Genomic DNA, 25319 nt, shown 5'->3' with positions numbered 1-25319 from the left:
AGAAGCCTGAGGTACAAAACTTAGTGGGAAAAAAAGATCAGAATCCGGTACAGTATTTCGGTTGGATAAAGAAGTAACCACTTTATTGATACGTAAGAATGAAATCTATAAAAATAGATCAATAACAAGAATAGTAAATGTCTAACCAACAAGGGCAAAAACTATACAATTAAAAAAGAGTAATGCTAAATAAAAGTAGCAAGTTTCCATTACTAGGCTAACCGGAGAATACAAAATTATACAAATGAAATTCAACAAATGCAAGCTATGTATATATTACAAAATTCATATGAAAATACTGTCTGTGACTTATGAGAGTCTCTTTGGGGAGAGTAATATGAACAAGGGAGATTAAGAAACCACACTACAAGTCTAGGATTCAGGAAAATAATCCACCCATTTTATGCATTGAAATGTGATAATTAGAAGATAGTAATAAAAATTAAAAAAAAACTAGGAGGGGTGGCATAGAGCATAGCCATTATTCAAAATTTCTCCTTAGAATCTGATATGTGCTGCATTTAACCATGATGCTGCAGGGGAGAGCATTGGAGACACAGTGCAGTAATAGTGCACGGTCTGGCCCCATCATGCTGGGGCGAGGCACTGAGGGCAGGCAGCAGAGCAGCAGGGGGAGCAGACTGATGAAACCCCTGGAGAATGAATACAAAAAATAGACTTGGGAGACAGAGTGTTGCACCCCATCAGATTCGACTTTGAACTATTTTATAGGCTTTTCCATTTTTTCCAGTGTCTTTGTTATTGTTATTTTGTATTTGTTTTTTTGCTGTTGTTATTGTTTTGTTCGTTTTTACTTCCTTTGCTGTTTTATTTGGCTTTGCCTCACTTTTGCACTTATTAGTGTACCTGCATGTCTATCTACATAAGATAGGCAGGATAAATAATTTGGAAATAAAAAGAATGGGACCAGTGGTTCGGGGTGGGGGGGGAAGTGAGGGGAATATGGGAGAAGGCGAGGTGGGAGAAAGGAAGGAGTGGGGGAACCAAACCAGGGACAAGGGAACAACAAGTGAACTAAAATCAATGGGAGAAAAGTCATAGGATGCCTAGTGGGGCTCAATCAAAGGCAATGTAGCAGTGAGGTATTACTAAACACAAATGAAAGCCGAACATGATGGAGGGACAAGAGGTAAGTAAAAAGGAAATGGAGGAAAGAACCCGGAGGCAAAGGACATTTATAGAGTCCTAAATATAGGCATGCACATATGTAAACATATATATAATGAGAGGGGTATAGAACTATGTACTCATAACTATATGTTAAGAATTAAGGTTGCAGATGGGACATTGGGCCTCAACTCAAGTACTCCCTCAACACAAGAATACTTTGTTCTAACAATCCGGCACTCTGTGATGTTCCCCTTCCCAACATGATCGCTGAAGACAAAATGGGTGCATAAGCAAATGTGGTGAAGAAAGCTGATGGTGCCGGGCTATCAAAAGATCTAGCGTCAGGGGTCTTAAAGGAATGAAGGTAAACAAGCGGCCATCTAGCTCAGAAGCAACAAAGCCCACATGGAAGAAGCACACCAGCCTGTGTGATCACTGGGTGTCAATGGGATCAGTTATCAGGCATCTAAGACCCATAATAAAACTATACTCAAGGTGAATTGGGGGGTGGGGGTGGTGTGTGTGTGTGCGTGTGTGTGTGGTGGAGACCCAATCCCCATCAGAGGGGTCAAAGGGAAGAGATTAGCCAGTCAGGGTACAATATAGCACTGATGAAACACACAACTTTTTTCTAGCTCTTTGGTGCTTCCTTCACCCCACTATCATGACTCTATTTTACCTTACAAATTGGATTAGACCAGAGCATGCACACTGCTACAGATAAAGAGTCTACAACACAGGGAACCCAGGATTGATAAATCCCTCAGGGCCAACAAGGTAGAGTAGAGATACCATGAAGATTAGGAGAGGGTGGTGGGGGAAAGGAGGAATCGATCACTAGGATCAACCTAGAACTCCCTCCCAGGTGGGGTGAATAATGGAAAAGTGGGTGAGGGGCGACGGAGGACGATGCAAGATATGGAAAAAATAATCTATAACTTATCAAGTGTTCTTGAGGGAAGGTGAACTGGGGAGGAAGAAATGGGTAGCGGATATCAGGGCTCAAGTGTGAAGAGAATGCTTTGAAATGATGGTGGCATATGTGCAAATATGTCTGACACCCTGGATGAATGTATGGATTGAGATAATAGATGTAAGAGCTCCCAATAAAAGTATTTTAAAAAAAGAAAATCACTTAGAAAGCCTGTTTTAAAAAGTAAAAGCATATGATCCTAGCTTCACCTACAAAAACAAAAAAAAGAAGAAGAATCTGATACTTACAAATCTATCCCTTGTTCTATTATTTCTTTTTGTTGCTTTAGGACCTCAAATTGTTCCGGATTATCATTGCCAGACATCTGTGTGCTGTAGCTGCCTATTCCTGATGATGATGTTGACTCCAGAGAATTTAAACTACCGTATCTGTTTATGGTCTCAGGATGTTTCATTTCACTTGTCTCTTGCTCTGAGGGTTTCTCCTGACCTATAAGAAGAAAAACTGATGCATTATTCTGTTAAATAAAGGAAAGAAACAGGAAAGATCAAACAAATTTGAATAAAGCAAGATATTTCTATGTTATGGTGATACCAATGTAACACAAATCAAACATCAAGTACCATGGCAGATCTTAATATTAAAACACGGTAAAACAAACAAACCTAACACAACAACAAGAACATGAAACCCGGATGTGTACAATTTACACTTTTACATATTCCTCCCCTGATTATCTTACAGCAAGTTGCACAAATGTGTTCACTTTTAATGTGATCTTAAAAATATCCAAAAACAGTACAGAAAACTAGGGCTATTACTAAGCTATCATGGTTAAGAAAAAATTTAAATATACTTTTGAAAACTAAGTTGGAAATTAATCATTGTGAAACTAGTTATTTAATTCATAGGGAATGCTCCTTCGTGGAATAAAATAGGTCATGAACCGCTTTAATGGCATTCTTGAAAGTGTAATTTACTTAAAGTGAAGAAAAGAATTAAAAATGAAACTGCCCCTTACCAAGAGTTGTCTGAGAGTTGGGATTCACATACTGATCCTTACTCCACTCAACCATACACTTCAGAATCGACACTAAGCATTCTAAACCCTTCTTCCTCAGGCTCAATTCCTGCAAAAATCATTAATTAAAGTTAAAGAAAAGCAAGCATATATATTAAACAAACAAAATGTAACTTTTCCATGGCAAAGTTCATATTAGAAAGAAGTGTTAAAAAATTCTTACCTGAACATTACTCATACCAAGTTCTTGACTGCCCCGTCCTTGGGCAATTTTTGATAGATCATTTACTAATCTTTCAAATATATTTGCTGCATTTAGATCACAATCATAGTTTACATAAATATCCACTACACTCTGAGCATCTGTAACAATGTAAGACATTAATTTTAATAAAAGGCATCTAGTATAGGAATACATTTGACCAAGTAAGTATCTTCTTATCAGTGAGAGAGTAGTGAAGCTCATTTTCAATACCTGCACAAATTCTTGTCAGGGTCTGAATAACCATCCATTTGTGGTCAAATGAGCTGGTTGAAGTTTCCAAGATGTACAGGAAAATTTCCTTAAAGAATACCTGGGGTTAAGGGAAAACTTCTGTTTAAAATGTTGCTTCATGTATAGTCTCAAATATCCCAAAACTATAGAGCAGAAATGCGGACCCAGGGTCTTCCGCAAGTTTTTGAGTTCTTTCTCTAATACATGAAAACTAAAATAAAATGGGCTGATGATTTTAAGGAGCTCTTACAGTGTCTGCACTGCACTTCAAATTGTTGTGTTTTGTTTGCTACGGCAGAAGAAACCTGCTAGGACTTAGAGGTCCCTCATTATAGAATTATCACGTGATAATTCCTTGAACATATGCATATTTACAAAACTAAATTCAACCATTGTCTATCCTCTGAGAAAAGTATTCATTTTACTGCACATCACTGATAGGTTGCGAACCACAAAGAGCTCAAAGTCATCAGTGGCTCTGGAGGAGAAAAATGAGGTCTTCTCCTCCCAGAGGCAGTGCTGAGTTGGCATTCTAATCGACAGAATAAAAAGGACGTAGCCCATGTAATTTATTTATACAATTACTCACAAAACTGGAGCTCTCTGTTGTCTGAAAAATACAAATGATTCCTCACTTGAATACAAAATTGATCATCTAAAATGTAACACCCCCACCCCACCTAATTCACCATAGAAATCACATATTAAGAACAAAAGACACGCAGGCTGATAAAAAAGTTTCAAATGTTAACAACTACAATCCTCCGCTTGTAGTTCCTGAAGATAATTGGGAAGATCATCTAAAAATACTAAAAATAGTAACTGTCTTTAGCTAAAGCTTTGTATTCTTTAAATAGATATATATGACAAACTTCTGAAACTTTACTAAGGTATATTATGTCAAAAGATATGGACCAAATAAAAGTGTTTTCTAAGTTAGAACAACTAAATTGTTTTTATACTAACTTATTACTATAATGTTCTAAATGTATTTTAATAGCTGTCATAGAATATTAATATAGGATTCCATGACTAGCTTAACAACCTCAAATGTCTGGGAAAATAATAATTTATCCTTTCTAATAAGTTAATAAATTATTAGGTCTTACCATAAATTATAACACAAAGATAAGCCCAAACACTAAATGTCAAATATGATATGGTAAAGACTGATCAACATACAAATGATTATCTCTAATGACATATACCATCTCAACTCAATCAATAATTTCACAAATGAAAAGTTGGAAAAGTATCCCATCAATACAACACAAAGCACTACTTTAAAATGTTGATTTGAAGGGGTAAACAAAGAAATTGGTACATCTGAACTGTAGAAAAAGAAAACGTGGAAGTTTCCTAATTTAGTACTGCTAAATTTTTAAAAATATTTTAGAGCCTCTTTCTAAAATATTTAGAAAGATATTAAAAATATCTCTAAAAAATGTAGAGAAAACTTTAGATACATTATACATTACAAAAATTAATACATTCTCTATATAAACACAAAGCAAAAATAATTCTTTTCAATGTCTTAAATTATAATCCCCCCAAAAAATACCCTCCCCAAGCACCCCTTGCAAAGTACTAAATCTTAAGTAGTTTAAAACCATTTATATAGACACGGTATATATTTGGGCCTTTTTTCCCATTCAGTCTTCATAGAAATTGTTAATAATTGTCAAAGCTGATTTCAAGTTAACATGGTATTGGAAAATTTCTGTTAGTAATAATGGTACCACTGGTACCACAGATAAACCTCAATCAATGTCACTATGAAAACTTGGAGCTTTCTTTTACTAACCAAAGTCACAATCACATACAATATAAACAATGAAAGAGTTAGTGTGAGGGCGAAATTAATTCACGACATTTAGACACATTCATTCAACTAGCACAAATTCTTCACAGACAAGAGCTAGGTCTTAATTGGTTTTGCATTCCTAGTGCTCCATATAAGAGCTTAGCACGTCATAGACACATCTTAAATAAATGAGAATGGGGTAGAAGTTTGGGGGTGTGTATGGTATGGAACATATAAATGATCTGCAATTTGAAAAACTTTAGTATTAAAAATCTGATATAAAACAAACCAAATGAAACTGTCACCAGTAATCTTATACTTTAATACCTAAATACAAACCTTACCTCAATTTGCATCTTCAGATGTGTCTTGAAGTTTGATAACAAAGTTAGAAATATTGATAGAGAAAGCTCAAAAACCTCTGGAACAGACGAGACTCCATTTTTTGAGAGTGCAACACATAGGTACTGCTTAATAGCATTAATAAACATCTCATTAGTCCTGAAAACAGGTCCTGCATTCTGCAGAATGGACAGAAGTAACTGCAATGAAAGAATCTTGGATCGTAGCTCATGAGATCTAAAATGTAAAAGAGAAGTCACAATATATGAACAAATCTAACATTACGGTAATTACAGGTTGTTCCAAAGATATTTCCTGGCACCGCATAATTTTATGTATTTTTTTTAATGGAGAGAAAATGAAAACTAAAATGCAGAAAGATAGCACAGTATGTAAATAAGCTTAGCCATAAGTAAGAGATAATTACAGATGCTTCCTGTACTGTGTGACTCTACAAACTTTTTAAATGGAAAAAATCACTCACAAATTAGTAGTGACCAGAGCTTGAGGGAGGAGCTCTGGTGGCAGAGTGGTTACAAGTTGGGCTGTGACTCACATGGGTTTGGTTTTTAGAGGGTTTGGGGTAGGGGTATGGGGAGGAAAGGAGTTACTGGTTAAAGAGGTTCTGAGTTTCTCTTTGAGGTGATGTAAACGCTTTGAAATGAGTGGTAGTGATGGTAGTAAAACATGGGGAATTAATTAATTTCACTGAATTATACACACACAAAATGGATATAATGGCAAAATCTGTTATATGTATTTTTACCATAGAATCATAAACCAACTTATCCCCCAGCAAGAGTATATATGAAATGAATGTGCTTACATGAAAAGGAACCCCACACAAATGTTAGTCAATGCATTTTTCCATTTCAGAAGGAAAAATTAAAAGAGGTATGCCTCGTTGCTTTTGTTCACAACCCTATTCCCATTTTAAATGATCACACCTGTTCACATTAGGGTGTGTCTCAGGGGTGTTATGTCATTGGAGGTCACCCTCATGACGTTGTGTGTTCTATGTTTTCCTGTGTTCAAGTTTAGCAAACCCAGGATTGATGAACCTATAGGGACAGCAAGTAAAAAAAAGGGCTTCAGGGGGCCCGGGGGTTAAAAGGAAGATGTCAAGGAATCCAGAAGAAAAAGAATGTTTTGAAACCAATTGGGTAGCAACTGTAGAATTCTGCTTGATGTGATTGAACTATGGAACGATACATGTATTAACTCTCAGTTAATAATGAATTAAAAAACAAAGAGTAAAATCATCACAAACATTTTAGACTGTGCCACATTCAAACTGTTATATGAGTTTCCATTTCTTTTTTCCCTTAGCTATACACTATTTTAAAATCCCAAGCAGGCCTTCCTGCTTCTCTCCTCAAAGTTCTCCAAGGATTATATTGCAATAGCTCGTACTTCCTCAGGAAAGCCCGGTCACTCTAATAATCCCAAACTGCAATCTCAAGCAGTAAAGTTGATCCCTACAAAGATAGTTGACTATTTATAACTTATACAAAATCATGCCTTCGAAGTAAATGTTTTTATAGGAATCAGGCACATGACGTGTATGCTAAAGCACTCCCTAAGGTATTTTGTCAGACTTTAATGAATGCACATAGTACATTATGACACTTAGGATGTATTTACTTGGGGTTTAATTACCTTTTGATGCTTCCAGAAGCCTAGTCTGAAGCTAGGACACAGAGCTACTTGAGTTCCAAAGTTACTTACGATACTGACATCGACGACAACAAAAATCATCCCTGCGCTTACTCACTCATTCAGCAATACTCACTGAGAGCCAACTGTGGGGCAGGCACCCGTCTATGAAGCTGTCCGTCCTCTTGGAGAAACAATGCACGGTACCTACTCCAGCAGGTTTGGAAATCACGTGTTTTTCACATTTTTAATTTAAGCATGAAACAGCCTACAAAGTTTTGAATGCTACAGTACCAAGAGAATAAAAGGAAACTCAAAGATTCTCTTAATAAACTTCAAGCTGAAAAAGAAAACAGGCCAAACAACTACTGACTTACTTTGGATCTGGCGGTCCATCTGACAGTGGCTTCATTGACAGTTTACACAATGACCTGAATACTAGAAAGGCATCCTTTTGTAAAATGTGGGAAAACTTAGCACCAGGTGAAGGTCCTGAAGAGTTTCCAGATTCCTAAACAAGTCGACATATCAACAGACCATGATAAGACAGATGTCAGTATTTTTCATTTTTTCAAACACTCTTCTAATGTATTTTTATCACATTAATATAAAGAGGTTTACCCTATCTATCAAAAGAAAACCAGATGAGGTACTTGCTATACCACTTTTCTTTAATTTGACAAACTACCCCACCCATCCACAATTAAATGCCTACAAAAAATTGCATTGTTCTGAAATATTGCCTCATTGCTACCAAAAAAATGTTTTTAATTGACCCAGTTCATAGGATTACTGATAAAACCCTATCTCATGATGCCCTGACAGGATATTTCATCCACAGGCCTAAATTATACTTTCTTCTGTTACATGCTTTGTTTTCCTTTTCAACTTTTTATCTACTCTTGAGCAGGCACAGACAATGAAGATTGTCAAAGCAATGTTTAAAAGTTGGTATTTGCTACACGCCAATAATACTTAAAGGTCAATAGATGGATCATGAATTGAGGATAGGATGCTCTAATCTAAAAAGATAAGCATAAAATCTACATAATACTAACAGTAATAGTGAAGACCTGCTACTACCATGGTAGTAATTTCATTAGAGCCTTAAGCAAAGGATGCTCCTTATATTTCTCAAAGTTCATTCTCATTTTTAACCACCACCCCCTTAGAGCTCACTGCCGTTGAGTTGATTCTGACTGCAATTGTACAGGAAAGAACACAATTGCCCCTTTGGATTTCTGGAGCTGTAAATATTTAGGGGAGCAGAAAATCTTTGTCTCAAAAAAGACATGGTGATTTCAAACTCTTGACCTTGCAGTTAGCAACCCAACTATTAACCCACTCCTTTTCCTCATTCTAGGATACCAGAAATATATACATATATAATTAACATTCCTAATTCCCAACCCTGGCTTCATTGATATCAATCCAAGTAGTCCATATTCCCTTCCAATGTTGACGGCTTAGATGATGATACTCGAATTCTTTTGAGGATGTTATTTATCAATGTCATTTCAAATGGGCCAAGGTGAACGGAAGATGGAAACCATGACACCGGCTTTAAAGTTGAGAATACAACCATCAACATTGGGATTAAGCTGCTTTGATTTATATAAAGTGGAAGGGAGGAAAAAAGTATTTTATTTTCCCATACTGAAATCTGCCAGTATCATCAACTAAATATAAGACAGCTGTGAGATTACTGAGACGTCCCCTCCAAATCTACCTGAGTATCATTGGAAGAGACAGATAATCTGTCATCAGGTAAAGATGGTGTGTATGCAACAGAAATTGGTGTTCCAGGAATTCCGTTTGCTTGGATATTTTCACTATCACTCCCATCTTCTAAAGTTCCAGCATTGCCATCTGTGTTTGCATTTACAGTAGTGCCATCTCCCATGTCTAAAAAGATTTAAAAAACACTCTGAATTAACCAAGTGTATGTATAAAAAGCATATAGTATTTCAAATGAAGCAGTGGCAAAAGAACAGTATGTGTAATATGTATTGTCATCATTTAAAGGTTAACGAACTCACAAGTATGAATTTAAAATATGTACAAAGATAACTCTGAAGTTGCTTTGGCAATGAAACACATTCAGCTGATGAAATGCTAACCACTAGGTGCCAAAACAGAATTTAATTTTAGTTTACTAACTTGGGTTTGAATGAATGTTACTGCCATGAGATGTTAACAGAAGGGTCTTAAACCAAATTTCATATCAAGTAAGTTTAGGGTAACATGCTTCTTTAATACAGCCTTTAATTGGCTAATATGCTTTCAGCTCTTCAAAGGGAACAAACAGTAATGTTATGTTCCTGAAACATACTTCATCTCACTCATTTTATTTTTAGGATATTAATCTCTAAGAATGTGTTCTTAGTACCAGTTTTTAAAATGATGGCCTACATTGACAGTTTTCATTCTGTTATGCTGAGTAATCATATGGGCAATTAATATAAATAGAAACAATAACTTCCAGCAGAGCATGGAAGTCCAGTGGAACACCTAGGCCTAGAATTATTCTAGGTGTAGCTCTTTTTAAAAGAGTGTGTTATATGAGTGTGAGACTGTAGCTCAATAGACACTTGTCAGGAAATTGGTCCTTTCTTGCTAACACTGAAATAAACTATAAGCTAGCATGAGGAAAACTTTCTATTATGAGGGCAGATTTGGGATGATGAAAGATCCTTGTTTCTATATCCAACACTTTAACTGGAAAGTTATTTGTCTTTCTTTGCTTACGTTTCAGCAAAATTGAGATAACAGTGTCTATGGAAATTCACCAAAATACACACATACAATATATAAAGTATCTGCAAAAACACAATTGTCTCAGTATTAACATATCGTAACTTTTGATTGAGGAATGAAATGAATGGAGTAGGAGCTTCAGGTGTCCTTATCCAGACATTGCTTTTTGTTCTCCATGTTAAAATACACCGTGATTAATGAGGAGGGTTAATTCTAAACGATGTTTTACATTTAACAACTGTGACATGAAGGTAAAAAAAAGCTCAGCTATACATCTGGGAAACTCTGGGTTTCATAAAACACAGTTGCTTTCCAGGCAGATCTTTTGCTGTAAATGAAATCAACATGCTACTTAATACTGCAAATTTTATGATTAAATGTACATGTTACAGAAACACAACACAACTGGTACACTGACAATGTGCTCGCCTTCAAAACAGCCACTCCTTCCTAAAGCTTCAGTGTTTTCCCTGGAACAGAAGGATGCAGTCCTCCTCCTCACCTCTTTGCCTGTGATGACTCAAAAGTCTGCCCGCTCACACTAAGGCTATAGACTGCTCACCCTCCAGAAAACAAAGGCTCAAGAATGCCATGGCACGACTGATTAACCATAGTGGAAGCACGTCTGTTCCCTACAAATAAGCTCTGCTTAGTTGACTTGAGAAGACATTACATTTGATCAAAAATTTCCAACCAAATAATGGACTAATTGAGACTTATTTTAAAAAGAACTAATATCCTGAGTTGGATGGAGCCCACCAGTACAACTGAAGATTTCTAGAACTCAAAAAAAAAGGTAAGAGTTTATGAAATACAATGGATCAAAAAATTGTCTAGAGGATAACTATAGTAAATAGATTAAATGCTTCTGTAAATTCTATGTGTGGGAATATTGTGGGTATTTTAAGAGTATATTCTGCAATATAGGAACTACTTTTTTTTTTCATTTACCCCAAATTATTTAACTTACGGGTTTAAAGTATCAAGACTCTCTAATTCAAAGCTTCTATTAGAAAAATTTAACAAACTCATAAAAATCAGTGTGAGAAGCTAGTGAGATCTGAGCTATGGATTACAAATTAGAATAAGATTTCTTTTTTTTTTTTTTTTTTTAAAACAATTTATTAGGGGCTCATACAACTCTTATCACAGTCCATGCATATACATACATCAATTGTATAAAGCACATCTGTACATTCTTTGCCCTAATCATTTTCTCTTGTTTTCTCCTCTTTTCTTTTTTTTTTTTTATTTTTTTACATTTTTTTTTTCTTCTTTTACATTTTATTAGGGACTTCAACAACTCTTACCACAATCCATACATATACATACATCAATTGTACAAAGCACACCCATACACTCCCTGTCCCAATCACTCTCAAGGCATTTGCTCTTCACCTAAGCCCCTTGCATCAGGTCCTCCTTTTTTTCCCCCCCTCCCTCCCTTTTCCCCCCTCCCTCATATGCCCTTGGTAATTTATACCTCGTTATTTTGTCATATCTTGCCCTATTCGGGGTCTCCCTTCCCCCCTTCTCTGCTGTCCCTCTCCCAGGGAAGAGGTCACATGTGGCTCCTTGTAATCAGTTCCCCCTTTCCAACCCACTCACCCTCCACTCTCCCAGCATCGTCCCTCACGCCCTTGGTCCTGGAGGTATCATCCACCCTGGATTCCCTGTATCTCCAACCCTCCTATGTACCAGTGTACAGCCTCTGTCCTATCCAACCCTGCAAGGTAGAATTCGGATCATGGTAGTTGGGGGGAGGAAGCATCCAGGATCTGGGGGAAAGCTGTGTTCTTCATCGATACTACCTCACGCCCTAATTAACCCATCTCCTCTCCTAAGCCCCTCTGTGAGGGGATCTCCATTGGCTGACACTTGGGCCTTGGGTCTCCACTCTGCACTTCCCCCTTCATTTAATATAATATATATATACACATACATATATACATATACACATAAATACACATAAATACACACACTTATATCTTTTTTTTTTTTTTTTGCATGATGCCTTATATCTGGTCCCTTGGGCACCTCGTGATCGCACTGGCCGGTGTGCTTCTTCCATGTGGGCTTATTTGTTTCTGAGCGAGATGGCCGCTTGTTCACCTTCAAGCCTTTAAGACCCCAGACACTATCTCTTTTGATAGCCGGGCACCATCAGCTTTCTTCGCCACATTCGCTTATGCACCCATTTGTCTTCAGCGATCCTATCATGGAGGTGTGCAGTCAATGATATGATTTTTTGTTCTTTGATGCCTGGTAACTGATCCCTTTGGGACCACTCGATCACACAGGCTGGTGTGTTCTTCCATGTGGACTTTGTTGCTTCTGAGCTAGATGGCCGCTTGTTTATCTTCAAGCCTTTAAGACCCCAGTCACTATCTCTTTTGATAGCCGGGCACCATCAGCTTTCTTCACCACATTTACTTGTTCACCCATGTTGGCTCCAGCTGTTGTGTCGGGAGAGTGAGCATCATAGAGTTCCAATTTAATAAAAGAAGGTATTCATGCATAGAGGGAGTGTTTGAGTAGAGGCCCAAGGTCCTTCTGCCACCTTAATACTTGACCTATAAATATAGACACAAAGATCTATTTCCCCAACCTCCTATATATATTTGCATGTACATGTCGTTGTCTAGACCTCCATGAATGCCCTTTGACTTCTAGCTCTTTCCTCCATCTCCCTTGACTTTCCTCCTGCCCTACTACCATGCTTCATTGCCACCTGGGCTAGAGTATACCTCTTCTCTAAGCAACCTTACCCTTGATCATTTCCCACCAGGCCTGCCACTCCCCCTTCTCTACCCTTTGGGGTCCCATGTTTTTCACTTGTCCCTGGGTTTGTTAACACCACTTCCTTACCCCCCCCTACCCCCCACAGAATAAGATTTCTTGCTAGGGGTGTGAGGGGCGATGCTGGGAGAGTGGAGGGTGAGTGAGTTGGAAAGGGGGAACTGATTATAAGGATCTACATGTGACCTCCTCCCTGGGAGATGGACGGCAGAGAACGGGGGGAAAGGCGACTCCGGATAGGTTAAGATATGACAAAATAATGATCTATAAATTATCAAAGGCTCATGAGGGAGAGGGGAGTGGGGAGGGAGGGGGAAAAAAAAGAAAGAGGACCTGATGCAGAGGACTTAAGTGGAGAGTAAATGCTTTGAAAATGATTCGGACAAAGAATGTACGGATGTGCTTTATACAATTGATGTATGTATGGATTGTGATAAGAGTTGTATGAGCCCCTAATAAAATGTCAAAAAAAAAAAAGATTCCTTGCTAAGTTCCAAAGAGGCAGTTTGTGTTTTAACACAGGAACGTTTTGAGTGTCCATTTTGACCCCTTTGTTCATACACACCCAAGATTTTCACCGACTGGAGTTTGTACTAGTATTATTTAAAAATAAACGAATACCTCATAGTATTTATGATACTTAGGTGTATGTTATTTTCAAACATTTGGCCTTATATTGTGTGGCAGTTATATAATCATTTGCCAATTTTGAGAGGATTAAGAGTGAAGGGGGTAGAGCCTCGCCTGTCAATCAGGTCATAGCTTGATGACTGCATTTTGGAGGCACCAAGGAGATAAATAGCTCACTGGAGTCAGGACATAGGCTTACTCCCTGGGAGCCACTGCAGCTGACAAGACACATGGAACTATGCTAGTGCTGAGCTGGAGGAACTACGTGAAGCCCCCTGCCAGTATTGAGATGCTTACACCACCACTGGATCCACAAGACTTTCCACCCACTGGCCTGTGATCTTCCTGCATTCAGCTGTCATTGCATGTGTTTCGTTGAATCTAAAGAGGACTTTATACATTGGTTATAGACATATGGGCTATTATCAGACTTCTGGTCTGAACTGGACTGATGTTTTCTTACTGTATAATTACTCATTATATAAAGCTTTTCTTTACACACACGTGTCCATGAATGTGTCTCTAGTTCACCCAGACTAACATATATTGTTAATATTTCTGTCCTATGTCTGACTTTCCTAGAAGTTGGGATAACCAAATGTGAACCATTTGCCCCTAATGTTCTTTTTAAAGAAAGCAACAACACATCCTTTGGGTCTTAAAGTTAAGACCAAAGCCAAAAATATGGGGCCTAGCAACCATTTTGAATCTGAAAGACCAGCAGACCATTTTTCCTTTGAGCACTGTGCCCTTTGAAAAATTCAATGTGTTTCGAGAATCAGATTCCAAAAAAGGAACTCGGCCTAGTCATGTGGGTTTAAGGCAGGTCATGTCATTTAATCTGATCTCCCAGGCAATGTTTGGGTGTGCTTTTCCAATGCTCATAATCCGTGTATCACTCCCTTAGTTGTGCATCTTCATAAGAGCTATCACCTTAACCAGAGTCAATTTCTAATCTGGGGGGAGAGACCCAAATTGTTCCTACCATATAGTATAACCGATGGTCATCCTAATGTATTAGATACTCCTACAATGAAATTCAGGGAATTTTTATGAAAATTCATGACCAGAGATGAGGGTGGGCATGTATCTGAAACAGTGATTTCACCTTTGTTTCTGGAAAAAAACTGAGGAATGGCAATATGCCCTTGGAGAAAAACCCTAACATTACTAGTATAGTTATGAAAAATTCCGCCCTGTGTAATGTTGCTTATCATGCATTTTTGACCAAATTTCTTTTCTGCCTTTAGTGATCCAGGTCCCGTGTGACAAGCTACAGATTTCAGACTTTGCCATTTTGAGGTGTAGAGCTTTCTTCTGAGGCCCCATCAGAAGGATCTGATTTGGAAGCCCCACTAAGCAAACTGGACTTTACATTAAACGTACCTGTGTTGCAGATTAAAGGAACTGGATTACCCTTTTGGACTTTTAAGCTAAAACACTTGAGTGTGACAAGCAAAGGACTGCTATTTCTAGGTCATGGAATTTAAAGCCATTGATTTTTGGTTCAATTCTCTTTACTTTGACATAGCCCAGTAATTGACAACTTGAGAATACCCACCTCATGTCACTCCCCACCCTACCCCCCAAAATGTCATAGCATTTGCTTTCATGTCTCTGTGGATATTGACATGGAAAGGGGACTGATCTAATTCTATACACAGGTAATCCCCAACTTTCTTACTAGTCTATGCCAGGAAGTTTGGAAGACAGCTAATAGGCCAACTGACTGGAAGAGATGGACATCTGTATCCATTTCAAAGAACCGTGATCCAATGCTCAAACTGTAGAATATAAATGTTATCGCATGGAAAGTTTTGCTGAAGATCAGCCAGGTTCAGAAGAAACATAGAACAAAGAAGGTCAGTGTTGATGTTAGATGAATTGTGGCTAAAAGCAGAGAATTCCAGAAATATGTTTTGTGTTTTACTGACTATGCAAAGGCACTCAACTATGCAGTCCATAACCAATTATGGAGAACTCTGAGAAGAATGGGAACTCTAGGGCACTTCATTATGCTCATGCAGGATTTGTACGTGGATCAAGAGGCAGTTGTGCGCACAGAGCAAGCAAATACAACATGGTTTAAGATCAGGAAAGGTATGCAGCAGGGTGTATCCTCTCGCCATACTTGCTCAATCTGTATGCTGAGCAAATAATCAGAGAAGGTGAGTTATAGGAAAAGTACGTGGCATCAGAATTGGAGGAAGACTTATCAAGATCCTGTGATATGAAGATGACACAACTTTGCTGGCTGAAAATGAGAGGGACTCGAGGCCCTTACTGATGAAGATCAAGGATTCCAGCCTACAGTATGGATTACAACTCAATGTCAAGAGAAAAAAAATCCGCACAACTGGGCCAATAGGTAACATCATGATAAATGGAGAAGAGGCTGAAGCTGTCGAGGATTTTTGTCTTGCTTGGATCAACAATCAATGCCCATGGAAGCAGCAGTCAAGAGATCAGAAGAAAAGCTGCATTAGGCAAATCTGCTGCACAAGACCTCTTCAGAGTACTGGAAAGCAAGGATGTTACTCTGAGGACTAAGGTGCACCCAACTCAAGCCTCACATGCATTGCCGCATATGCATGTGAAAGTTGGGACACTGAATAAAGAAGCCCAAAGAAGAATCAATGCTTTTGAATGGTGGTGTTGGAGAAGAATATTCGAAGTACCATGGGCTGCTAAAAGGACAAACAGATCTGTATTGGCAGAAGTCATGCCAGAGTACTCCTTGGAGGCAAAAAGGCAAGGTTTTGTTTCACATAAATGTGGGGTCAGGAGAGACCAGTCCCTGAAAACGGACAGCAAGCTTGGTAAAGTGGAAGGGCAGTGAAAAAGAGGAAGGCCCTCAAGGAGATGGACTGACACCGTGGCTGAAGCAGTGGGCGTCAGTATAAGAATAGTTGTGAGAATGGTGCATGATCATGGAATGTTTGGTTCTGTTGTATATGGGGTTACTGTGTCAGAACTCACCAGAAGGAGCCTAACAACAACAATATAACAGAGGTGGGGAATCTTTTTTCTTCCAAAAGCCATTTGGATTTTTATGCCATTCATAGGTGATGCTCGTCCAACATTTAATTAACTCACCCCTAATACAATGACTGGAACGGCTTCTCTTCGGTGATGTGTGTAATGTTGGTATCAAAGTTTCCATTCCTGCTCTATACTTAAGACAAACCACAACTTTACATTCCCAAATATGTCTAACCATTCTCTCCTCTAGACCTTTGCTGATACATTTCTAATATAGAAACTATCACTCCTCTATTTCTGTGTGAATCCACACGGTCTACATGGAAATAATCAACATCTACAGGAAGTCCTCCTGCTGAAGTACTGTTATTGGAAATAACCACTGCTTTGCTGAATTTTAATATAAGTATAGCTATTTATTTCTATTCAAACTTGTACTTTTTACTTTGTATTGGTCCTACAGATATAAATTTCAAACCCTTTTCTTTTTCCTTTTTTATCTTTCATTTTTTTTGGTTTCTTCTTTTTTTTTTTCAAACCCTTTTCCTTAAGAGCATGGTTTTTCCTGGATTAATTTATGTATTCCTCTACACTATCATGCAACCATTCACATTCCATTAAGTTTTTGCAGGATGAATAGATACATAAAATCAAAGAATGAGAATACAGTTAGATGAATATCTGTTTCTAGTGTTGCATGAGGGAAGAAACTGTTAGCAATAATAAACAGGAGTTTGATGTTGTTAAGTGCTGCTAAGTTTATTCTGACTCAGAGTGACCTATGCAAAACAGAAAGAAACACTGCCCAGAGTTCTGAACCACCCTCACAACTGCTGTTATGTTTGTACCCATTGTTGTTAAAATAGTACTTATTCATAGAAGAACCTATGTACATGGTAGGTACCACACTCTACTTTGTGTAAAATAAATGGATTAAGTACCACAGTGTTAGCCTTAAATCTAATCCTACGTATAATATTTATGAAAAACATGAAATTCCTAGCAAATGTTCATTTTTATAAAATAATTGATAAGACACAATCTAAACAGCAACTATACTTAGTCTGTGATAATAAAGGCAAACTTTTAAAAGTTATTTCCCAAGAAAGATATGAAATATTCAAAACCAATTAATTAAGCATATATTTTAGTTTATAAATTTAGCATTTAACTCACTGCCATCGAGTCAATGCTGACTCATAGTGATCCCCCTGGGCTCCTGAGACTGTTTGTGAGAGGAGAAAATTGCTGATGGTTTCAAAGTGGCAGCTATGAGGACCACAGCCCAATGTATAACCACTACACCACTAAGGTTTAAATTTAGGACCATGGGAAATTTGGTCCTGCTCCTTCCTACTGAAAGTAAAAATAAAAAACGAAATGGCATCCAATATTTTTCTTAAAGAGGAGAATCAAGAGATTTTTATAAAAGATTGTAAGCAGAGTATGATAAAATTAATATTAAATATTTTTCTTCAAAACTAAATTGTGAATAAATTAACAAAGCAATTTTTTTAATTATAATTTTGTCATATTTGTTTTAAAAATGGTGAGGGTATTCTTCACCATCATATGAAATTACAATACCTCCAACAACAATGTTGACCATTTCTTCTACAATGCTCTGTACAATGTCATGTGGCTTTTCTTCCAGGTCATGATTTTCTCCATCATATACGATATCATTTTTAGATAAGGCTGTGAAACAAAAAATTAAAAAAATTTTAACAAACATTTATGATAAAAACTGTGCTAAAAACAGAATAAAAGGATAATTTAAGATATAAAAAATAATAACAAGCTACATGTTACATGGAAAGAAAAAATTTCTAACAACATAAAAATTATAACAAACCAGAACAATCTTTAAAAAATTCCCAAAATCAATTATGAGAGTTGTATATCAGGAGGGTAAGGAAGGTAGGGGGAGAAAGAGGGAGCCAACAACAATGATCTACATATAACCCTCTTCCAGGGAGACAGTCAAGAGAAAAGTGGGTGAAGGGAAACATCAGTTAGTTTAAGACATGAAAATTATTTTTTATAAATTATCAAGGGTTCCTCCCCCCAGGAGAATTTATTTCAAAGGACAGCACTGAATATGCAGCTCTGGAAGGGACATATCTGATTGGAGCACATGGGAGCAGCTGCAGGGGGAGGAGGAAAGAGTGGAGCACATCCTGGCCCACCAGGCCTTGAGGACAATGTTCCCGATTAGAGCAGCCAGTCCACAGAGAGGACCACATGGCCGGCCTCACTATGAGATACGATGTCCCTCACTGACCCATAGCCCTACAGGGGACAACACCAGAGACACACTGTGAAAATTGTGCCCGATCTGATCCTGCCACACGGAGGCAAAACACTAAGGGGGTGCAACAGAATAGCAAGGGAATGGAGCGGCGAGGTCCCCAAGGAATGTCGAAGGTGGACGTTGTGGTCAGGGCTTAGTGCCCCAACAGACTAGACTGGAAAACACTCCTAAAGACCAACAAACAGTTCTTGAACTAACTACAAGCTTTTCTTTCTTGTTGTGTTTAGGTTTTTTTGGTCATTAGTTTGTTGTTTTGTTGTATACTGTTGCTTGGTTTTGCTCTGTCTTTTTGTGCATGTTATTATTTCCGCAGGTCTGTCTAAATAAGATAGGCTGGATGAACAATCTCGAGGAGAAAACAATGGGACCGACAGTTCCGGGGGGACACGGGAGAAGGGGAGGTGGGGGGGTAAGGTAGTGGTGTTAACAAACCCTGGGACAAGGGAAGAACAAGTGATCCAAATCGGTGGTGAGGAGGGTGTAGGAGGCCTGGTAGGGTGTGATGAAGGGTAATGTAACCAAGAGGAATTACTGAAATCCAAATGAAGACTAAGCATTTTAGTGGGACAAAGGAAAGTCAAAGGAAATAGAGGAAAGAGTTAGGAGGCAAAGGGCATTTATTGAGGTCTTACTAAAGGCATGTACATATGTAAATATATTTATATATGAGGATGGGGAAATAGATCAATGTGCATATATTTATAGGTTTAGTATTAAGGTAGCAGATGGACATTGGGCCTCCATTCAAGTACTCCCCTCAATGCAAGAATACTTTCTTCTATTAAATTGGCATTCTATGATGCTCACCTTCCAGACACAACCGCTGAAGACAAAATGGCTGAATAAGCAAATGTGGTGAAGAAAGCTGATGGTGCCTGGCTATCAAAAGATATAGCATCTGGGGTTTTAAACCCTTGAAGTTAACAAGCGGTCATCTAGCTCAGAAGCAACAAAGCCCACATGGAAGAAGCACACCAGGCTGCATGATCACGAGATGCCGAAGGGATAAGTTATCAGGCATCACAGAACAAAAAATCATTATCATTGTGAATGAGGGGGAATGCAGACTGGGGACCCAAGACCAATCTGTAGGCAACTGGGCATCCCCTTACAGAAGGGTCCTGGGGAGGAGATGAGCCAGTCAGTGTACAGTGTAGCAATGATGAAACATACAACTTTCCTCTAGTTCCTTAATGCTTCCTCCTCCCCATGATCCCAATTCTACCTTACAAATTGGCTAGACCAGAGGATGTACACTGGTACAGATAGAAACTGGAAACACAGGGAATCCAGGGCAGATGATCCCTTCAGGACCAGTGGTGTGAGTGGCGATGCTGGGAGGGTGGAGGATGGGTGGGTTGGAAAGGGGGAACGGATTATAAGGATCTACATATAACCTTCTCCCTGGGGGACGGACAACAGAAAAGTGGGTGAAGGGAGATGTCATACAGGGCAAGAGATGACAAAATAATAAAGTTCTAAATTATCAAGGGTTCATGAGGGAGGGGAGCGTGAGGAGGGAGCGGGGAAAAAAAGAGGAGCTGATGCCAGGGGGCTTAGGTGGAGAGCAAATGTTCTGAGAATGACGTGGTCAATGTATGTACAAATGTGCTTTACACAATTGATGTATATATGCATTGTGATAAGAGTTGTATGAGCTCCTAATAAAACAATTTTAAAAATGATCAAGGGATCATGAGGGAGGTGGTGAGGGGGAAAAATGAGCTGATACCAAGGGCTCAAGTATAAAGAAAATGTTTTGAAAATGATGATGGCAACTTATGTACAAATGATGGCTTGACACAATGGATGGATGGATGGTGTGGATTGTGAGAAGAGCTGTATCAGCCCCCAATAAAATAATTTTAAATTTCAACAATACTGTATTTGACAAGTATTAAATGGTTACTACTCAATTGAATGTTTTAATTTTATTCCTTCACTAACAAAACCTTAAAAAATACATTGAAATAATATATTTCCAACATGTCCCGAACAGTTCTCTCCCTTACCAAGCAATAATACATCAACTATAATTAATGCCTGTTCTGATTACTTGGGCTCATCCATAATAACAAAACTGACAATGTGCTCTAATACAATGTCAGACTGTGTTTCCACCAATGTTTCCCAGCTTTTCCTCACTATTTTTCCTCAACAAAACCCAAATCTCCCCTATAAAACTAAAGTTAGGTAAAAAGAAAGCATGTCCCCAACTTAACATTAATCGAAAAGAGATTAACTCCCTATAGGAGCTTTCAACAGCTTCAGAAATACTCATGTCACTATACAGAATTGATAATTTCCAGAAAAATCCCATCAAACTTAACATTCCAGTCAGTTTATATAGATTGCAAATACCACAAAAAACCTCAATTAATACTTTAATATCTTTTGGGATTGCGGATGCCATGCTGAGGGCTACTACCCAACACCAAATGGAGTCAGACTACTTATTAGCTCCTAGTGCTGCTCTTATCACTTTCCTTGCTTGTCTGCATCCCCAAACTTCTCCCACTCCCATTCACTACTATAAAGAATCACAAATCATCAGTTCTGGCTCCCAAAAGTCTGCCCTCCCTCTATTCCAATGCTCGTAACCTACTGCCTCTACTACATTTTACAATGGTACATGGGGAAGCCTATGAATAAAACATGTCAAATCCCCAACCTTATTTAAAAATATAAATACAATAGCATAGCATTTAGAACTTCCTGTGGAGAAGGAAAAATAAATGCCTTAACAGATTATTTCTCCACCAATCTTAGCTTTTTTATTTCAGTAGCGGCCTAAAATTACCCCAGTGGCCTAAAATTACCTAGTCTGAAAATAAGAGTGCCAACATTACTAAATATAGAGTCACTACCTAAAAGTATGTACATAATAACTAGAAAATTAAGATTCAATTCTCATGTAAACATCTATTAGTAGCCAGAAACACGAGAATCATAGTCAACTAATATATATTGTATATAGCAAATGCTTAGAGAAGTATTACTCTGCTCAAAGTCAGTCAGCTAGCACGTGACAGACATGTAGTTTAAACCAGGTCATTTAACTCCAGAGCATGTACTGTAAACCAATGGCTCTCAGAGTGCCTCTTTATACCACTTGTTGAAAGAAAAGCATTTTAAAGTAAAAATAATCAAAACTATACCCCAGAGAATGGCACCACATTCATAATTCTATTTTATAGGGCACTGAAGGAGACCTGGTGGTGCTGTGGACCAGGCACAGAGTGCTCCATGAGGGAAAATGAGGCTGTCTGCGCCATAAAATGTTCCAGTCTCCAAAGCCCCAGAGAGAACTGCTGAAAATGGGAACACATAAAGGTTTGGTGCTCTCTGCATCAAAAACTTAGTGCCTCATATATAGTAGTTGCTCGGACTACTTGAGATCTTAGCCCATTTTCTTTGTTGGAAAATTTCATAATACTTTCTTGCTAGCTAATTCCTATCCCCACCCATCAAGATTGGGCTAAATTAGTACATCTTGTTATTTCCTAACTTCCCTCAGGAGAACTGCCCTCTGTGTATGCCATGTACTGGACACACCACAGGACACTTATCCCCTTCTACTTCATTGACACACACCTGAACCCCCAGGCAGACTAGGAGAAAAGGCTGGAGATCTATGTTTCAGCGCAAGTGGCTGCCCAATAAAGGTGTGATGAATGAATGGATTAAAATTTAAGCTTAGTCCTTTGAATCAGTCACTGCGTAAGCACAAAGTGGAAAACAGGAGAATAAAGAGTAAAAGAAGCCCTGAGTATTCATGCTCTTGGGAAAGTGCTTCACAAAGTTTGTTTAAAATTCCTCTATCTTTTTCTGTGGACTTTGTGAAGTACCATCATATCTGGTTACAGAAGAAATATAGGAGTCTTTCCTCAAAGTGAAGTAAAAACACAGACTTCAGATAAATTTTAACTATGAGCCAACCATCATAGTTCTTGACAACACTAGCTAACCAGATTTCTAATCTTTACAATAAGCTGATGAACACCGAAAACAGTCCAAACTTGCCTGTAGTTACACAGGTCAGTTAAAGTTGAGTATAATGTTTGGTAAAGACTGTTTTTGTGTGATTATTTTTCTCAGAAAAGACAAATTATTAAAATAAATGCAATGATTTATAATATCATTTTTTCAGAGCTCTAGTGGCATGGTAGCTATGCATTGGGCTGCCAACTGCAAAGTCAGCCGTTCATATCCACCAGCCTTCCCAGGAGAAAGCAGCAACTTTCTGCTCTTAGAAAGCTTTACAAAGTCTCAGAATCAAGTCAATAGCAATGGATTAGGATTGTACGCAATTCCCTACAAGTTAATTACTTATATAAAAATGCTTTCTGAGAACATCTCAATTTTAGTGATTAGCACACACATATAAAAAAAGATTTTGTTTTCTATGTCAAGTGGCTACACACAAATTTTCCTTTTCTATTTCAGTACTTTGTTTTAACATAAGACAGTATTTTCTGAACAAGTAAGATACTGATTTCCTAAGATTCCCAGTCAGTCACACTCCAGAAAATCGTAATAGGTTCCCGCTTTGCTATGACACTAAGCTTCAGAAATACAAAGCTCCTATATGACATGCTAAGAAACACTTCTGACATCTAGAAATGTTTTCCCCCAAGCAAGTCTATAAAATATACTAGTAATGAGATACTAATGGATGCATTGTGTCATATTGTAGACATCTTATGGACTGAGGTGAAATTAACTATGCTACCTACTAGAATGGAAAATACTATGGACTTCGTCTCATGTACACTGGACATGTTGGTGAGACCAGTCCCTGGAAAAAGACATCATGCTTGGTAGTGGGGCAGCAACAAGAGAAAGAGGCCCTCAACCACGTGGCCTGATACAGTGACTGCAACAATGGGCTTACGCATAAGAACAACTGTGAACATGGTGCAGGACCAGGCAGTATTTCGTTCTGTTGTGCGTTGCGTTGCTCTGAGTCAGAACTGACTCAACAGTACCTAACAAGAGCAACAACCTCGCATGGAAAAAGTCCAGTATCAACACAGTGTTTCTGGTATCAGTTAAGTCCAACACCTTCTCCACATTTCTTCACAAAACACTCTCATCCTTACATGCTTCCCTTAACACACACCCCAGACCCCTTTCTCAAGATTACTTTCAGCTGCGGTTGCCTGATCAGCTTCTGTCTGTTCATTTTCTGCACTGGAAAGATCAGACCCATTTTCAGGCTCAGTGTCCTCCTGAAGGCTTTTATCCACATCATTTGCATGGGAAACAAGGTCCCCTTCATGTTCTTGGGAGATATGATCAACAGTCTGAGGTGGCAGATATCTGAGTTGAGGTGATTCAGGCTCATGATGGCTTACTGGAGACTGCAGCAGCAGATGGTGCTGCCGATGCCTTTCTTTCTCCATTTGTTTGGCTTCCTGCAACTGAAAATAGAATGATTTCTAGTGTTAATGAAATATGGTGTTTTAAACGTTGGAGATGGAATGTTAGATCTAACTCTAAAGCATTTATTGTAAGTGCTATTTTATTTTTAGGCTTAGAAATTAGGGTTCACAAAAACAACACAAAAATCATTTAACATAGACACACACACACAAACATACACAATTATCAGTAGTGCTTGTTAAGACAAGGCATTTTACTAAGTACACTCTTCATTCTTTTTGGAGTTTGAAAGATGTCACTGGAGGCAAGCAACAGAGCAGCAAGGGGAACAGCACAGAACAATGAAGTTCCCAGGGAATACCAAAAATAGACTGTGGGGCACCCCAACAGATTTGACTAGAAAACACTCATAAAGGACAACAGATAGACCTTGAACTATTCATAGGTTTAAAAATTTTTTTGTCATTGGTTTTGTTGTTGTTGTAGCTATTGATTTATTTTCTATTGCTGCTTTGTTTTGCTCGGTCTGGTGTTGGTGCATATTGTTGTCTTTGCGGGTCTATCTGGATGGGATAGGCGGGATAAACAGGCCAGAAGAGGGAACAATAGGAGCACAGTTGCGGGGGGGGGGGCATGGGAGAGGGGGAAAGGAAGTAGGTATTAACAAACCCAGGGACAAGAGAACAACAGGTGACTGAACATCAATGGTGAGGAGGGTGTAGAAGGTCTGGTATGGCTTGATCAAGGGCAAAGTAACCAAGAGGAATTACTGAAATCCAAATGAAGGCTGAGCATGATAGTGGGACAAGAGGAAAGTAAAAGGAAATAGAGGAAAGAACTAGGAAGCCAAGGACTTTATAGAGATCTAAATACAGTCATGTACATATGTGTGTGTGTGTATATATATATATATATATATATATATATATATATATATATATATGACAATGGGAAATAGATCTATGTACATATATTTATAAGTTTAGTATTAAGGAAGCAGATGGATGTTGGGCCTCTACTCAAGTACTCCCTCAACACAAGAACACTTTGTTCTAATAATCCGGCACT

The 25319-nt window shown here is 38.3% G+C and overlaps 1 protein-coding gene across 1 annotated transcript in view; it reads right to left on the bottom strand.

Annotated features, from left to right (window-relative positions):
* The window catches only part of ARFGEF1 (ARF guanine nucleotide exchange factor 1), a 120026-nt gene that overhangs the window by 56789 nt on the left and 37918 nt on the right, over window positions 1–25319 (bottom strand). The window contains exons 6-14 of the mRNA XM_075549601.1: window positions 24013–24289; window positions 18140–18250; window positions 9114–9289; window positions 7762–7895; window positions 5731–5965; window positions 3562–3661; window positions 3310–3449; window positions 3087–3195; window positions 2353–2554 (exon numbers count right to left, since the gene is read on the bottom strand). Of these exons, the coding sequence (XP_075405716.1) occupies window positions 2353–2554; window positions 3087–3195; window positions 3310–3449; window positions 3562–3661; window positions 5731–5965; window positions 7762–7895; window positions 9114–9289; window positions 18140–18250; window positions 24013–24289 (1484 nt within the window). The remainder of the gene's footprint in view (window positions 1–2352; window positions 2555–3086; window positions 3196–3309; window positions 3450–3561; window positions 3662–5730; window positions 5966–7761; window positions 7896–9113; window positions 9290–18139; window positions 18251–24012; window positions 24290–25319) is intronic.

Source organism: Tenrec ecaudatus, chromosome 5, assembly GCF_050624435.1.
Source record: "Tenrec ecaudatus isolate mTenEca1 chromosome 5, mTenEca1.hap1, whole genome shotgun sequence".
In the NCBI taxonomy this organism is placed as follows: domain Eukaryota; kingdom Metazoa; phylum Chordata; class Mammalia; order Afrosoricida; family Tenrecidae; genus Tenrec; species Tenrec ecaudatus.
Note: the sequence above shows the minus strand (reverse complement) of the source record. Positions and strands in the feature narration are given on the sequence as shown.